General features: G+C 40.1%; 1 protein-coding gene across 3 annotated transcripts in view; it reads left to right on the top strand.

Moving 5' to 3' along the window:
- The window catches only part of NCAPG2 (non-SMC condensin II complex subunit G2), a 32,120-nt gene that overhangs the window by 6,818 nt on the left and 7,473 nt on the right, over positions 1 to 17,829 (top strand). For 2 of the 3 annotated variants that reach the window (XM_088150424.1, XM_025173103.2), the window contains exons 7-23: positions 17 to 111; positions 705 to 774; positions 2,305 to 2,391; positions 2,754 to 2,849; positions 2,952 to 3,077; positions 4,175 to 4,354; positions 5,767 to 5,919; positions 7,569 to 7,791; positions 8,394 to 8,497; positions 10,496 to 10,669; positions 11,574 to 11,644; positions 11,826 to 11,979; positions 12,105 to 12,275; positions 13,869 to 13,985; positions 14,081 to 14,224; positions 15,909 to 16,008; positions 17,498 to 17,685. In XM_088150424.1, coding sequence (XP_088006550.1) covers positions 17 to 111; positions 705 to 774; positions 2,305 to 2,391; positions 2,754 to 2,849; positions 2,952 to 3,077; positions 4,175 to 4,354; positions 5,767 to 5,919; positions 7,569 to 7,791; positions 8,394 to 8,497; positions 10,496 to 10,669; positions 11,574 to 11,644; positions 11,826 to 11,979; positions 12,105 to 12,275; positions 13,869 to 13,985; positions 14,081 to 14,224; positions 15,909 to 16,008; positions 17,498 to 17,685 — 2,253 coding nt within the window. The remainder of the gene's footprint in view (positions 1 to 16; positions 112 to 704; positions 775 to 2,304; positions 2,392 to 2,753; positions 2,850 to 2,951; positions 3,078 to 4,174; positions 4,355 to 5,766; positions 5,920 to 7,568; positions 7,792 to 8,393; positions 8,498 to 10,495; positions 10,670 to 11,573; positions 11,645 to 11,825; positions 11,980 to 12,104; positions 12,276 to 13,868; positions 13,986 to 14,080; positions 14,225 to 15,908; positions 16,009 to 17,497; positions 17,686 to 17,829) is intronic. The other variant, XM_088150425.1, reaches the window with a different exon arrangement.

The following is a 17,829-nucleotide window of genomic DNA, read 5'->3' as shown; positions in this document are numbered from 1 at the left end:
TCTGATTTTTTTCCAGGGAAGAAGATTCTTGAGCTTTCTTTTCACATGGAACGTAAATTTCATTAAGATGATACATGGGACTGTTAAAAATCAACTGCAGTGTTTTCCTAGGTAAGTTTCTCTTCCTACAAAATGGTGACTTGGGGATTTCCTGAATTCTGGTTTGTTGGTCACGGGCAAGTGGTCTCATCTGTATACTTTGCCGTGTTGCCCTCACTTGCTTACCAATTTGAAGCACTAATAACTTGCAGAAAAATGCTGAGCGTTCCATCTGCATGGAGATTCACCTTACCCATTTGGTGAAGGTATGAAGATGAAAAATACATTTTTACAGGAAGCTGTTTCTTTAGAAGGAGTCTTGCAGAACATTTCTAGGGTCTGTCTCAACCGTGACCAGCAGGAAGGAGAGTTAAAACTGCAAAAGCATCTGTTCACAAACACCAGAAAATAAAAATATTATTAGAAGATACAGAGTAAGATGTTGAGCACTTATTAGTTATAGCAGTTAAAGAAATCCTGTATGTTTAGAGGCCATAGGGAATGTAACAAAATGTTGAGGCTTAAGCTAAATTGTTTTGTATTCCACCAGACCTAAAATAGAATTTTAGCTTGGGGAAGGAAATTGCAAAATGCCTGGATGCCTTTTGAAACTAAATAAATGCCTGTAGGTTCACCGTAGTGTGTCTTTTAATTTACTGACCCAGGTCCCTGATGAACCATGTTGCTGAGATTTACTTCCGAGCCTGGAAGAAGAGTTCAGGGGAGATAACAGAGGTATAATGTTTCAGAATAATTATAATTCATTACAAAATGGATTTAAGGAAAATACATAAAGAAATGGTTAACAGGTATTTTCAGATGTGTGGGTGTTTTCAGTTTTCAAGTTAGCATGCCTTCATAGGTAGGTAGATAGGTTCACACATCACACTGGCAAATAGCTGGATTCACACAACATACTAAGCTTGAATTTGAGGGGCTACTGGTGTGAACACAAGGTATTTGGAGTTTGTCAACATTGGTTTCTGTTTCTGCATGATGTGTGAACCCAGCCATTTATGGCTTATTCAATAAACCATGGTTAAAACAAACTTGGCTTAGCATTACATGAAGTGAAACTTTGCTGGGAACCTATGCCCTCAAATCAGTCTTAAATGCCATCCCTGATATCAAAAAAGCTGGATATGGATGTTACATAACTTTTTCATTTTTCATTTTTTCTGCAAAGAGTTTTCAGGAGAATTGGGATCCATAAGAAGGGGACTGATGACAAGAAATGATGGCTTGTCCCTGGTGTGGGCCACAGGGGGTCTGGAGAGATGGTGACTAGAATGGTGGTCTAGACCATGCAATCAAAGTCCCATTGCTTTTGTACAAGTGTTGATGTTGTAGAAACATACAGAGGGGCAGGTCTTGGATCACACTGATGTGACTGCCATCTTGACTTTTTTGACAGCTGCACCACCCCTGCATAGATGCTCCTCTTGGCAACCAGTGGGCTGCTGGCAATTTTCCACCATGCAAGATAATAGTAGAGAATCTTTGTCTGCTAGAAACTGGGTATAGAGGGTTGAAAATCCACCCTCTGCCAGGGGAAAAGCAGTTTTTAAAAGGTTTCAGGGTAATTTCTTAAAACATTGATAAAAGATGAACCCCTGAATTGTAAAGAGCCCCATCCCTGGGGCAGCCATTTTGGGATGGTCCTGCAGAGCCCCAAATGTTTCTTGAGCCCAATACGGTGAACTACCCCTGAGTTAGATTTAAGCATGAAATCCTATCCCAAGCAGGTTGAAGTTGAGGTGAGTGACGTCTATGGTAGCAAGGTAGATAAATAAATAAATGCTTCCTGTCAGTAGTCGATTATGTCCCTAACGGAGTTCAAGTTGACAACGAAAATGAAAACGAATAAATAGTACCAAACTCAACTACTAAAATCAGCTGGGTAAAAATTAAAAACTGTGGTCAAGCTCTTACAGAGCAACATTACCTGCAGTCCTGTGAAAGTTCAGTAAAAGGGAGATGTTCTTCCTGTCCCCAATAAAGAAGGCTTCAGCATCTTGGCAGAAAGCCATTTGGGAGGAGACAGGATGAATGTCCTGAAATGGAAGAGAAATGGGAAATGAAATGAAATGGAGAAGAGGAGAGGCTCAAGACATAGTTAAGCTGATATTCCTCCAGATTTCTTGCTCCTGTCTTAATGGTCTTTATAAGTGGCATTGTGGATGCAAGTTGGATGCCAGTTTCTTTAAGGTGCTTGTATTTTTTTCAGCTTTTGAATATTAAGCAGAGCGTGTATTCTTATTTCAGGTAATTGAACATAGCTGCATTCAGGATTTCATGCATCATGCAATTCACCTTCCCCGGAACTCTCCTCTACACGCTAAAGTGCGAGAGGTGAGCTGTTATTTCAAGCCGTTGCTTTCAGATACTTCTGGGATCCCTGCTCAACAACAGTTTTGAAGGAATGTTTGACTTAGAAACAGTTTGCCGTGTGGCATGTGGGAAGGCTGCTTGGCTACCAAAGACTTAGTTGTTGAGATTCTCTTACTGGTTGACACACCTGTATTTTCATTTATATATGTTACTGAAAGGGAAAGCAGATATATATCGTCTTCTGTGCATATTAAAGAACTGTACTGCTGCAGAACATTGCAAATTTCATATATAGGTACCATGTGGGTCAAATTTTGCGAAGAGCTGGATAAAATTGTTTGGAGTAACTCTTAAATCATTTTAATTTATTTTTGTTTTATTAGCTGCTGAGCTATTTCCACAAACAAAATAAATGTCGCCAAGGAGTTGAAGAAGTTCTTTATAGACTTTATCAACCTATTCTTTGGAGAGCTTTGAAGGTAATATATTTCTATCAAACTGTCCTACTTCCCTCCAGATAATTTTCAAAAGCTAGACTAAATTTGATTCCAAATTCTGCTGTTGTATGTGTAATTTATCAGACCAGGAATTCTGAAGTCCGTTCAAATGCAGCATTACTTTTTGTTGACGCGTTCCCTATTCTGGATCCCAGTCTTAACAAAGAAGATATGGATAAAGAAATCCAGAAGCAATTTGATGAACTTTTTGTAAGTACTTTTTAAGTTCTTCATGTGAACTTTTCTGTTGGGTCTGTTTTATTTACTTTATTGTCTATCTATTTATCGAAGCCTGGATAGCTTTTCTTACTTCTCACTGACAATTAGGATTGATTGATTGATTGATTGATTGATTTCATTTCTCCCCCGCCCATCTCCCCCCAATGGGGGAACTCTGGGCGACTCACACAGAACACTAAAACCATAAATATACATAAATACATAAAAACATCAGTTTAAAAACATTTCTAAAAAAGGAAAGGAGAGTCCAAGAAAATGAAAAATCTGGGGCTGAAGACAGGAGGCTTCTATGGGGCTAGCCAACCCCATGCTTGAGGTATTCCCTCCCCACCCCAGGCCAAGTTTTCTTCTTGTTCTGTATGTTAGTATGCAGAGGATATTTAGAAAGGAAAACTGTGGTGACATAAATCCTCACTGCAACATATAATGCCATATTTTAGCATGGGGACTACATCCAAAACATATCAGCTGAATATTGAATGCTATTTCATTCTTCTTCCCTATGTAGATGTAACTTCTTGATTCAGAATCTAAATTGCTAATGAGCATCTTAATAACAAATGAAAATACAGGTTATGAGATATTTTGAAGATATGATAACTTACTTATATAGCAGTGTTTCTCAACCTTGGCAACTTTAAGACCTGTGGACTTCAACTCCCAGAACTCCCCAGCCAGCTAAAGTTGCTAAAGTTGAGAAACACTGCTATATAGGCATGGTAGCTTAACAAAAGGTTGGTATCTCTAAAAATGTTGTACAACATCCAGTATTACACGAGTTTTCCTTCTTCTGCTTTCCATGTAGCCTCCAGCAAACTCTTAGATCTGCTTCAGCAGGTCCCTGAATTCTACAGATCAGATGTGTAGAAGTGCAGAAGGGATTTTTTTCCCCCCACCAACATATTGTCTCTTCTGCTAATGGAAGGAGGCCAGAAGATAAAACCAATTCAAGTTAGAATCTCTTGAGATTGTCTCCAGCATTCTGTTGACATGGAGCCAAGTTGCCTAAATGCAAAGTAGAGTGAATGTCATAGTATTATTTCTGCTTATTTGAATTCTATTCATAGGCTCTCTTAGAAGATCCTCAACCCTTAGTCCGCTCAACAGGAGTGCTTGGTGTTAGTAAAATAGCATTTAAATATTGGGAGATGATTCCTGCAGCAGTGCTTGCTGATCTTCTGAAAACTCTGATTGAAGATCTTGCTTTTGATACAAGTTCGGCTGATGTCCGATGTGCTGTTTTTAAAGTAAGTGTGAGTAAATAAGGTATCTTTTGTTTAGCCATTATAATTTCTCCTTGAACTGTCAGTGTGCTCCCTTGTCGTATAACTCAGAACAAAATTACCTCATGCAGAGGTAACAGCAAATTTTGACTTGCTTAATGCCCTTAGGCTTTAGATTACAGGTATATCCCTCTTCCCTTTTCCTTCAAACTTGAGGAGGGACTAGTAGCTTCTGGTTAGCATCAAATAACATTGTTCTGGGCACTACAGGCTGCGCCTTGCATAACTCCAGATTCTGCTTAGGGATTCTGGTTTGCTGCAGTGGATGCCAAAGGCCACATTATTAAGGTGTAGACTATCGCAGCAAGATGATCTTTGTTCAGGAAAGTTATCGTATTAGTCAAAGCTGATAGCAGGTGCTCTTGAATGCTGAGTCCATATAAGCGTCCAGTGGCAAAGATGGATCTACAATACTCAACTTCCTATGCTGAGTACAGGTAGTCCTCGCTTAACGACCACAATTGGGACCGGAATTTAGGTTGTTGAGCGATGCAGTTGTTAAAAGAATCATCACGTGACCGGACCCAATTTTACGACCTTTTTGTGGTGGTGCTTAAGCGAATTACCATTGTCGTTAAGTGAATCATGTGGTCGTTAAACAGATCACACTGTTAAGTGAATCACGTGGTTCCCCATTGATTTTGTTTGCCAGGAGCCAGCTGGGAGGGTTGCAAATGGTGATCAAGTTACCCCAGTCCACTGCAACCGTTGTAAGTGCGAGCTGGTTGCCAAGCGCCTAGATCACAATCACATGACCGTGGGGGTGCTATGACGGTCATAACTTCAGGCACCAGTTGTAAGTCACTTTTTAGCGCTGTCGTAACTTTGAATGGTCACTAAACAATTGGTTGTTAAGTGAGGACTGCCTCTATTGTAGCGTTGTTTCCTTTTTAAAAAAAAATCTTCAAAGTAGGGCCATGGGAAGCGCACATCATAAATCAGAAGCATGCTGCAAAGTGTTGGTGAGCTTTGAAAATGTGCCATATCTCATTAGAATTTTAATATCTGAATCAATGTTGTTTCGAGAACTATAAGTGGACCAACGGGTACCTTAACCTGAAATAAAACATCTGAAGGGTAGAGAACCTTCTAAAATCTTTGGTTCTAGGTTCCTTCATAACTATCTGATGCCTTTGTTCCGCTTTAGCAGCACATTCTCTGAAGGAATATTAATAGAAAATTTATATAATCACCACACATACCACTTTGCATTTAAACGACATGCTTAATAAAAATGGATCATCTTGCTCTTTGTCATTCCCCAGCGTCTGTCCTCTTAGCTGCAGGTATTTGGCAGGTAGAATAGGTTCAATGCAAGAATCCCCTGTTTTCTTGTGATAACCTTTTATTGATATTTTTTTCTATTTCCCTTCCAGTGCTTGCCTATGATTTTGGACAATATACTAAGCCACCCATTACTGGAACAGCTCCTGCCAGCCCTGAAATACAATCTCCATGACAATTCAGAGAAAGTTAGGGTGGCTTTCGTTGATATGTTGCTGAAAATTAAGGCTGTGAAGGCTGCAAAGGTGGGATAAATTAGTTTGCTAGGCTGCAGACACGACGCATAAAACTAGGCAATTTATTCTGGAGCATGTGCATTCATCAATATTTTAAAAGGAAAGGGGTCCAAAGAATTCATTAGCATTTCACCCCAAACAATTTACCATTGTTATATTTTAATTTATTCAATAAGAAGGAACTTTTAGCATCCTTTCTTCCCTGCAGTTTTTCGAGCAGTTATCTTGATGGCAGGTCCAATAGAAAAGTAACAGCTAAAAAGTAGCATTTTATTATTTCCTGATGATTTATTTTTTGAAATCATGTGCCCTTGCTCTGCAAGGGATTGAATTTATTTTTTCAGCTGCAAAGTACCATCCCGCTGAAGGGATAGCATGGGTTTGAGATGTCACTGAATGGCATCGGAGAGTAGAAAATGAGTGATGGTTGTATTGTCAGTTTATCCTCAGCATCAGCAAATCAGATCAGTGAAGATCAGATGACAAAATAAACTATCCTGTCTAATAGAACTCTCTGTAGTCCAGACCTCATTCCCAGAAGATGTGCAATTATTTTAATACAGCTGTACAGTACTTAATTCTGAACACTGAATCAGTTTTGGAGTCAGAATTCAGAGTCCGAAGAATCCCTTGCTTAAGCGTGGGCTACCTTGGCGGAGGCGATATCAAAAGAACTCTGGCTGTGAAGGCACAAACAATTAGTTATTCTTATTTTAATCCATGGTTGGAAAACAAAGCATGTTCATATTTAATACTGGTAGCCCCCAGTTATGGAATTCCCTTTCTGGCCATTTGTGAATTCCCTTTCTGGCCTTTTGCCTGCTTAGGTGGTGGTGCCAACCAAAGACCTAGGTGTCCTCCCTTGGTTTTGGCTAAATTTAGGCTGCTCAAGGGCACTGGGGAGAAAGCGGGTCAAAAAGGTCAAGATGGTGACTATGGCTGTGCAAACAAAGCCTCACCCTTTTTTACACATCTCATGTGACACACACAAAAAGGAAACGGGGCTTTGGTTGCATAGGTACAGCTGCCATTTTGAGCTTTTTCACCCCCACCCCCCCCAGACATCCCTAAGGGTGCTTTGTAATCTGGTATGATTCTGACGTTGTGGGTCCTTTTTATGGCTTTAACTTTGGTAAGTTTGTATCATTGTGTCAGTGTCTTTTATTGCACCCTGCTTTGAGATTATTTTGAATGAAAAATAAGGTAAATATTTTTATAAAGAGGTGAATGAAATGCCTGGGCAGCTGCACGAGATGAAAGTGAGACTGTTAACTTGCAGTAGCATGAGTCAGAATTTATTTTTTTCCTGCAGCGTATATAACATCAGCCCAACATTGGACATTGACACAACGCTGCTATGATGTTCTGTCTGCAAGTGGTTAATCGGAAATCAATGAGTAAGGCAGATAATCTGTCTTGATTCCTGAGTAGCAAAAGACAAGTTGAATAGAGGCTGTTTGCCAGAGTAATGCTGCAAAACATAGGCTGTGTTTTTCCAGGGAGAGTTTTGTAGAAGTTTCTAGCCAGAAAAAGCAACTTGTGTAAGAATGCAGGATATCAGATAATCAGTCAGCAGGGAGTCCATCTGAAGGTACATTCACTATAAAATCTAATCACAGTAACTTTGTTTCTCCCCCATTCCCATCCTCTCAAATCAGTTTTGGAAAATTTGTCCTATAGAGCACCTCTTAACTCGCCTTGAGATTGATTCGCGGCCTGTGTCCCGACGGCTAGTAAATCTTCTGATCAGCTCTTTCTTGCCTGTCAATCAACCAGAAGAAGTGTGGTGCGAACGCTGTGTGGCACTCATCCAAATGAATGCATCTGCAGCCAGAAAATTCTATCAATACGCTCATGAGTACGCTAATCCCACCAACATAGGTAATGGTGTGAAAAGCAATGTTGGAGTTGTTGACCTGGGTAATGGAACAACTGGGGTGTTTTACTCCCCCATATCCACAAAGAAGCCCTCTGTTGCTTTTTGGTAAATGCCCAGGCACCCATAACTGCTTCTGAAGAATTCTGGGCCAAATTGAAAATGTCAGGAAGAAGGAACAGGAGGAGGTGACAAAAAGTTGGGTGTAATGTGTGCATAGAAGGTGCTAATTACGGGGCTGGCTTATTTTTAAACGGAAATAGTACTTAACTTTTCCCCAGAATATATCCATTGAGTGTTAACTACAGTCCCATTTAAATAATTTATTTTGATGTGGTTTTAAAATATATAGTCGGGAACATGCTCAAAGCCATTTAGAAATCCATTGAAATCCCTAACAAGAAAAACAGTTGATGAAATATTAATCCAAACAGCTGCATGCTTTTATTAAACTGCATTTATTTATTTATTTGTTTGTTTTGCTGGAGCATAAACGCACGGTGCTTCTCCCTTTTTTTAATGAAGCAATAATTGAGCCAGTAGCTTTGCTGTCCACTCTGTCGCTTGTCATTTTTCATAATTGAGACACTTTGTTCTTTTATTCTAGCTAAACTGATGCTTACCATTCAGAGCTGTTTGAACGCCTGTATCCAACAGCAATTAAAGGCATCTGAAAGTGGGGATGAGGACAGTGAGAAAGAAAACATGAGCGTAAGAAGAACAGGGTTTTAACTGAAAATGGTTTTGTGACAACTGACTTGGATTTGTGATGTTCTATGGGTTAATATAGCTGGCATGTTTTTGCCGCTTTATCTAATGAGAATGTTTCTCAGCATTATAGCCGTCCGTTTCAAAGGGAATCTTTCATAAATTGTGCTGAAGGATTGGTTTAAATTTCAATTTTGCCCTGAGTGAGTAGCGAGCTCAGTTTTACATGAGCCACAACATAGCGCATAACCTAGCAGGAATGTCCGTGGGCCATTACATCATTTTTGAGGAGTGTTAGATTATAGTTTTAAAGCTTTGTGAATATAAATCCCCAATCAATGCCGCCATCAGCAGTTGTGGTAGCAAGCTGTGCTTTTGATCTCACCTGTCTGTCCACTTACCTTCATCTAAAATATATATCAAGGTGATGTAGGTATGTGCAGGAAGGTGATGGTGTGAATTATATCTTGTGTGATGGTTTACACAAGTCATATGATGTCACTGTGGTTTGTTAGAGATGCCAATGAACTTATTGCTTGATGGCTCTGTCCATCCCGCCTTTATTTTTGGCCAACTCAAGGTGGTGTACATACCTAATGCTCCCTCCTCCTGTTTTCCCTACAACAACACCTGTGAGGTGGGTTAGCTTGAGAGAAGGTCACCCAGCTGGTTTTGTGCCTGAGGGAGGACTAGAACTCATGGTCTCCCGATTTCAAGCCCACTACTTTACCCATTAAACCAGACCGGTTCTCATAGTGAAGGAATTAACTTTGTATTATGTGGTTTTTATATCCAGAGCCTGGAGCTAGTACAGAGATGAGGTTTTGCTCATATAACAATTTCCATTGAAACATCTGCATTCAGTTTGCAGATGTAGAAGAGAAGGCATCATGAGCTTGGCATACTTTGCCTAACATAAGCTTGCTGCATATTCAGAATATCAGGGTATTAAAAGAAATGCTAATGATATTAATGGATTAGTCAGGAGCATCTGGAGGGGGAGTCAAAAAAGTTAAGATGTGTGCACATTACAAAAAGACTTTGATCATGGGGTTGTGTAATAGTATGTGGGAATGACCTTGGGAGACAGGTGGAAGAGTCACAGACTAGGCAACGGTCAGATAAGAGGCAGCTGAGCCCGCAGAAGGAATGGGGGCATGGCAATCGTCTCAGAAGGGACCCTCCCTAGTTTCTTGGACTGTAAAGGTGAGGGGGGAGGGATGTACTTTCAGACTTGCAAGATTCTGTTAATGTAACCTTACAATAAAGATAGAGCTGGTACTTCTGGGTGTGCTTCTTGTCTGGACTATCTCGCAAGGCTGACATCAATCTTGCAAGTCTCAAAGTACATCTCTCCCCGCTTGCCTTTACAGTCCAAGTGTCAGGCCCAGCCCAAGATCGACCGAGAAACAGACCAGCCAAGTTCAGTTCTTTTATTTCTTATACCATATAGACAGAATCTTGCCAGACGAAATCTGTATTACTCTAACTTAGTGGATATACCCTGGGAGATTCTAGGGAGTGCCTATCCTAAATCTCTTCCTCTTCCCATGATCCAGCTCCAGACTGTGTGGTCTGTTGTCTTGCCCCCTTCCTGGAATGTGCTCCCTCCTTCCTGAGAACCTGCTCTGTTACTGTAGTCCATACATCACCTCCCCCTTTGTAGACACATTCCATCACACCAAAAAACTAGGGAGGATCTCTTCTGAGATATTTGCCACACCCCTATTCCTTCTCTGGGCTCAGCTGCTGCTTGTCAGACCATTGCCTAGCCTGTGGCTCTTCCTCCTGTCTCCCAAGGTTATTCCCACATATCATTACAGGTTGTAATTTTTTTTTATTCCCCCTGCAGACACTCTAGGAGCACCGATCCTGACTTAAATAATGCAAGTCTTTTTAATATGCATATCAATTCAGATTCCATTTTTTAAAGTAACCTTAATTTGAGACACATTATTTAAGAATAGCAGCCCCCTAATTATAATGTATTTTGCATTTCAGGTAACAAATAATGTACTTTCAGTTGATGACATACCTTCAATGGCTGGCTTGCTTGAAGTTATTGTAATTCTCTGGAGGAGTATTCAGAAAGCACTTGATCGCAATGAAGAAGCAAAAAATCATATTGTCCAAAAGTTTGCTTCTGTGCTACCGGAATATTTAAAAATATTTAAGGTAAAGTCAGATAAAATAGAATTTAATTTGTTCTCTATATATGTACCATCCACTGTGATTGACAGCTGAGAACAAAACATCAAATAACATTAACTAGTCTCAGATCCCACAAAGTTTGTTACTGTGAGCTGGAACAATTCATACATTGCCATTAAACACCTAGTTTAACCTAGAAGCACAATGGGCTGAATGCAAAGGCTTAATGTCATTCATTAAAGAGATGAAACTATAAGGATTGTAGCATTTTCTAGCATGGCCTTTGTCTCTGACTAGGCTAAGGTTAGAGTTTAGCTGGGGGAAAGCATGGTCTTGAGATTGGGAAGGGAACAGGAAGTATCTTGAGGAGTAGGGCGGACATGGGGTCAGAATAAGGAAAATAATGATCTTTTCAATGTTCTATGAAGTCACTTTTGCGCATCATTGTACCTCATTGTTGACACCTCTTATTTGATACTGTAATTGCAATCTTCATTTACATTTGATAAATCTTATTCTAATTTAAGGCATGAGTGCTGTTTCAGCCTAGAGCTTTTATTATTCATGGAGCTAAAATGAGTGGGGTCTTTTTTATACAGAACTACTACCATTTTATGAAAATGCCTTTAGGAGCAATTATCCAGCTGTGAACATTTTCAGCCAACCGAATGCAGGTTCCAATAGGGTTGTTAGTTTATGTTTGCAGCACAGTCTAGACAGCCCAAATTAGTGGGTAAGCGTTGTACAAGAAGATATGTTAATGAGTGTCAGGCTGACACTTGCTGATTTACCTTTCCGAAAGCTTATTGTTATGCTTTAAAATACAGGGATACCATTTGACATATATTGTACTCTCAATTCTTCTCCTTAATAAAGATTTCTGGGGTTTTTCTTTTTGTGTCTCTGTGTGTGTGTGTGCTTCTAACAGGATGATCGTTGTGTGTCTCCAATAATTATTCTGGCATCTTTCATCTCACCTGCTGCTATTCCTACATTCAGGTATGGCTTATTATTTTGTGAAGCTGAAAATGTAGGTCAAAACCTTTTCTTTGAAAGGTGTGGTCTAGGTCTGACTGGGAAAAAAGAAGTCCTCTAGCCAAAAGGGTGGAAAGATTTTTTTGAGTTAGATTTTTCTGTTTGATCTAATCTAATGGATCACCTTTTCTCTGCTTGTCACTAGCTGTGGTGTGATTTCAAAGCTGAAGAACCTGGAAAATGGCGTGACTGAAAAGAAATACTCTCCCCTACTTGACTGTCTGTGTCGCTGGGGCAAATTAGGACATATTCTTGAATTAATCTGTGATTGGATAACAGCTGAGCCAAGCAAGATGGAGGTATGCTTAAAAAAAGAGAAAGTTTCACCTCAAATGTATAGATTTGTGCAGCTTCTGAGGTTGATTAGTTTTATTGTTCTCTGTTTCTTGCTTACAAATAAAAGGATATTATTCCCTCTTCTTAGGCTAATGAGACTGAACGGCGAGTACGTATCCAAGAAACGAATGAGCCCAAACCGGAATTGGCCCTTGATTATTTAGAGTATTTACTGACTCATTACATGAATCGAGATTGCCTTTTGTCCCTCTCCAGAGACAAACTGAACCAGCTTCTGAAAGTTCTTGAATGCGGAAAGGTCAGCACCACCCTTTTCACCCTATCATCTGAATCGGTTCTAACAAATATCTCTGACGAAGCTTTCTTTAGATGCAGTTCATTTCCTCTTGGATGTCCTTTATTCATCCCATAAGGGCTTGATAAACTTCTAAGCAGCTTCTTCCAACAAGCGTACCAAACGCTTCTTTGACTCGGGGCGGGCTGATCTTTAGAAAAAGGGCTGTCTCCGTGTGCCCGGTGCACATGGCAATATGGGGCAATGCTGATTCGGGTAACATTCCCTGGCCATACAGAGCAGAGGCCCCCAAGGGAACCGACTGGATGGAGTGATGTGTATTGACACACGGGTCTGTGGTGTGAAATTAGTTTTCTGCCAGGATGAGTCTGAAGTTGCTTTAGATGGGCAAGCTACCAAAAGGATGATAGTGAGAAGCGGCCAGAAAACCCTGCATGGACAGAAAGCTTTTCTCTCGGATGGGGTTCAGTCGTTACCGTCCTTCTCCTGTCTTTTTAAAAACGTAGTGGAGGCACAAGGACTTTTGGAAGGGGCATAAACCTCTGTTTCAAAAGCAAACCAACGCATTGACCATTTGCATCGATGCCACTGCATTGGCTGTCTCCTACGACATAGTCTGTTAGAAGAAAAGCAGCCTGCGCAGGTTACTCCCAGTTTCTTTATCACTGAATGCCTACCCCACCCTGCTGTTTATACACACACTCAAGCTTTATTGCAATTACAGAACTACAGAATATAAACGTGTGTGCACGTGGCGTGGTCCCCGCCCTATGGAATGCCCTCCCCCCGGAGGTGAGGCAGGCCCCTACTCCCGGAAGGGGGTTAAGACCCGGCTCTGCCGATTCGCGTGGGGCGAGAAAAGGGGCAACCAACCCTGGGGGTGGTTAGCACCTTGAAGATGCTCCTGTATGTTAATATCCTTTTTACCAGTAGCACCTTGGAAGGTATTATTTACGTATGAATATGGTTTGTACTGTATTTTAATATTTTTTTTTTTTTTACTGTAAACTGCTCAGAGTCACTTCCTAGTGAGATGGGCGGTGACCAAATTTGAAATATAAATATAAGTAAATAACAGCAAAGTACTTGAATAATATTTGCATCGGATAAGCGTATCTATAGAACTGTAACTGCTTGCTGTTATAATGACATATCATACTATTTTTTTTCCTTTGTCGTACTTCTTTCACTTTTTTGTAAAGCGCTTTTTATGGTTTTTTCCCCCTCTTTGACAGTGTACCTCCACCATTATCTTCATTGTGTTTTGCTCTTTTTCTGTTTTTGTTATTAATTAAAAAGAAATATAAAATAATAAAAAAAACATAACGAGATCGCTGCAATTAAAATCAAAAGCAGAAATTAAAATCAGCTCCCATCAAATGTGATGTGTCACCCAACGTGACTCGAGTCCCACATACTTTTAGGTCTTGGAATATTGGACGTTTCTGTTTTGAAAGGCAGTATAAAACATGTTAAAATAAATAATTAAACATCCATAGATTTGAACGAAACCCAGGAAGGGCACCGCTCTTTCAAAGAGCATGCCTATAGTGGGATATTTTTTAAAAGGTTAATATTTCTTCTCCCAACTTGTAGGATGTCCTAGATTCTTATATCCGAGGGCATGACCCAGCATATTGTGGCTTCTATCAAGCAACAGCAGTGAGAGCCTTCAGCCTCTACTGCAGATTAAATATACATCTTTTACACAAGGTGCCGTAAGTCGGAGAGTTACTGTTCATTTGAGTAGAAAGGTTCTTGAACCCGGCAACTCCCCTGTAGCTGGATATGTTTCTTTTTCTTAACAGTTTGCCTCTGAAGAACAGGATTATCTGTCGGCTTTGGAGGAGTCGGGGGCCTGGATAGAAAATAGCATTCTGCCTCCTTTCATGTTAGAGGAACAGGAGGACAGCTTGGAGCGATCCAGGGAAATCCCTCAACTGGTGATTCAGGTACTCCGTGTGTGTGTGTGTGTGTGTGTGTGCGCGCGCGTGGGTGGGTGTGCGCGCACGCGTACCCTGGTTAGCATGCTCCTTATGTACGGTGATTATTGGATTGTGCATTAATATAATACTGACTCAGTTTAGACATCACCCCATCGTAGACTGCATTGACTTTAGTTTAGAGTGGCCCAAACATAATTTGTTTTCCCAGCTTAGAGGCAACCTAGAATTTAGAACTGCTTCTGCATTTTAGTTTTCCCTCTGATCAGAAACACCTTATTTTATGTTTTTCTTTATGTTAATATTGCAGTTTTCCTCTAGGAGCTCAACCCCACTCTCTTCCCCCTCCTTTCATTTCATCCTTTAACAATCCTGTGCAATCAACCAGGCAGGGAGATGGTGGCCAGTACATACATTGAATGTGGTAACAAGGCTGGGCATCCTTTATTCTTCACTATGGTCTCTCTGTGCACCCACAGGGGATGTGCGCCTGTGGAAAGCTGGTTTCAAACCTCCTACAGCTTACAGAATCATTTGGCAGGATTGATTGATTGATTTTAGATACCGTGATAATGTTCCCTCCCGGTTTTCTTTTTTCCAAACGAATGAGTTCTAAGCATTCATTCTTTTCTTGTACAGAAGACCCCCTGATAATTTTGGTTGCTCTCGTCCGCACATTTCTAGCTCTTTTATATCCTTTTCTCCAACGTGGCAACTAGAACTGTTCCCATTACTCCCAGTGTTGATGTACCACAGATTTGTATAAGGAAATTGCAACATTGCTGTAATTATTTTCAGTCCCTTTTCTATAGATTTCTATAGAATTTGCCTTTTTGACAGCTCTTGTATACTGAGTTCACACCTTCGCTGGTCCACCATGACCATTTTACTGGTCAGACCCCATTTGTATAAATAGGAAATTAAAGACCTTTGCCCCAGTGTACATATCTTTACGTTTAATTCAATTGAACCATATTTGCCATTTGGTTGACCATTCACCCATTTTAAAGAGACCTTCATGGAGATTTTCCAACTCACTTTTGATTTTCACCACCCTGAATACTGTGGTGTCATTTGCAGACTTAGCCAGCTATGGTGGAGTTGCAGGGTTCAAGAACTTAAAAATCAAATTTGTTTAGGATTATTTAGGATCAACTTAAGAATCTGTTCCCTCAGATCCTTGAAGGACTTCACTTCTTATCTACCTTCATTGAGAAAAGTGCCCATTTTGTTTCTATTCTTTGTTTTCTGTGTTTTAACCAGTTAGCAATCCATACAATGAGAGGTCCTCTTATCCCATGGCCACTAAGTTTACCCAAACGCTTTTGATGAGGAACTTTATCAAAGGCATTTGAAAACCCAGTTATATAATATCTATATGGTTACCTTCCTCCACACACCTACTGACACACTCAAAGCACTCTAAATTTTTCCCTCTGCAAAATCCATTCTGTTTTTCCTTCAGCAGGGCTTGTAGGACATGAAGAAACACTGGGATTTCTAAAAACAAATCTGACAAAAGCATTTAAACTCCTAACCTTTCCTATTTTATTGAGAACTAGTAACTTGTTTCTTAATAAATCATCTGAAAAATGACCTAATCTTAGCTGCTCCATTTTAGAAGTATATGAAAAGTAAGTACTTACTGGTTTATAAATGTAATATGTACCCATTTTCTGTTCTTTGTCCAAAGACTTACCTAACGGTGTGCAAAGATCTAATAGCTATTGGACTTGGTGATTTCGAATTTCAAGCCAGTCTTCTGAACTTGGTAGCTATGATCATACACAGAGGTATGTTTTTTTAAATATTGTGTATTTCTATCTTCCTATCAGATTGTATCAGATAGTAAAGACTGATCTTGTCTTACCCTAAAACCATTAGGACAGTATAAGGTCAGTGACAAGCAACACAATCTATAAATATAGTAACAGAATAACAGAATTCTCACATTTATGTCTTATACCAGTGTTTGTCAACCTTGGCAACTTCAAGATGCGTGGACTTCAATTCCCAGAATTCCTCAGCCAGCATGCTGGCTGGGGTACTCTGGGAGTTGAAGTCCATGCATCTTGAAGTTGCTATGGTTGAGAAACATTGTCCTATACAGTATAGATATATCGGCCTTCACTGTTGGTGTGCTTTCCCATGTATTTTTCTGAATGTTTTGTTTTCAAGACAAAACTTGGATGTTTCTTTATTTCAGACCGCTGAAAGGTAAGCTTTAACCTTAGGTAACCTTTAGAATTAGAGTCGAGCATTGCTTGTCATGCATGAAAAGAGATGTGATGGAATGTAACTGAACTGTTGCTGTTTTCTTAAGAGAATGTTTGGGGTTCAGTTTATCTCTATAGGGGGAATACCTGTAACTTTAGTTTTATTGAAACATTACAAATTCAACAACTTCCAGGAATTGAAGGAAGGAAGGAAGGAAGGAAGGAAGGAAGGAAGGAAGGAAGGAAGGAAGGAAGGATTTATCAGCCTTCCCCAACGTGGGTCCGTCTAGACATGTGAGCTTCAATTTCAGAATTTGAAACAGTCAGGACTGTTGCTGAGAATTCTGGGAGTTGAAAACAGCTGGAGAGTGACCATGTTGGGGAAGACTGAACGATATCTTGGAATGGAATAACTAAGTTTACTTTCTGCTACACATCTTATGTTTTCATAGAATGTAAGGGTTGGAAAGCTCTTTGGAAATCAGCTACTGAATTCTCTGTACTGTCCAGGAATCCACTACTGTGCCGTCCATGAGAAGTGATCATATTTGAACACCTCCAGCAGAGGAGAGGTTACTGCCTCCCAAGGCAAGCTGTTCCATTGTGGAGCAGATGATAGGAAATATTTCCTGACACCCAACCAAAATCTGCTTCCTTGTAATTTAAGCCCATTGTTACTTCTCCTGTAGCAATTCTGAACAGTTCTACTCCACATTCTACAAGACAGCCCTTCAGATACCTGAAGACAGCTATAATGTCTCCCCACAGGCTTTTCTTCTCCGTGCTAAACCTGCCCAATGTCTCCAACCATTCCTCATAAGTTTTTTCTTCCTGTCCACTTATCATCTTGGTTCCTCTCCCCTGGACACACTCCAGTTTGTCCAAGTTTTTTCTAAAATAGGGTTTCCAAAACTGGATATAAGGAGCAGTCTGACTAGTGCAGAATGAACAGGTTCAATGGCTTTTCTTGATCTTGACACTACACTTTTGCATATATAGCCTTGGAGTGTACTTACTGTTTTTGCAACAGCATCACACTGTTTTTTCTTTTCGTTTGTTTTGTTAGAAAAAGGCTCCATTTTCATTCCAATGTTACTTTCTATCCTGAGAGAGATGGTTGAAGCTTCTTTGGCCCATGACACTGTCAACACTGATCACATAGCAGAACTTCTAGACGGTGTTCAGAAAATGTTCCAGAAAATTCTAGAATCTATCGCACTTAGGCTCAGAAAACAAGAAGAAGAAGGGATTCAGGTACTGGTTGCATTTAAAATTGGCCATCATTTTTGTATTTTTTTTTCCATCTGTGAACTTTCCCATTTCAGCTATTGTGCTTAATTGCATCAACCAGGCCAGGCCTCACTTGTTTATAATAGAAAGAATCTAGCAACTGTAATT

The sequence above is a fragment of the Python bivittatus genome, unplaced genomic scaffold, assembly GCF_059951505.1.
Source record: "Python bivittatus isolate LINGU-HERP-01145 unplaced genomic scaffold, Pbiv_v1 ctg000610_np1212, whole genome shotgun sequence".
Lineage (NCBI taxonomy): Eukaryota > Metazoa > Chordata > Lepidosauria > Squamata > Pythonidae > Python > Python bivittatus.
The sequence above is the reverse complement of the archived record's forward strand: the minus strand, read 5'-3'. Positions and strand labels throughout refer to the sequence as shown.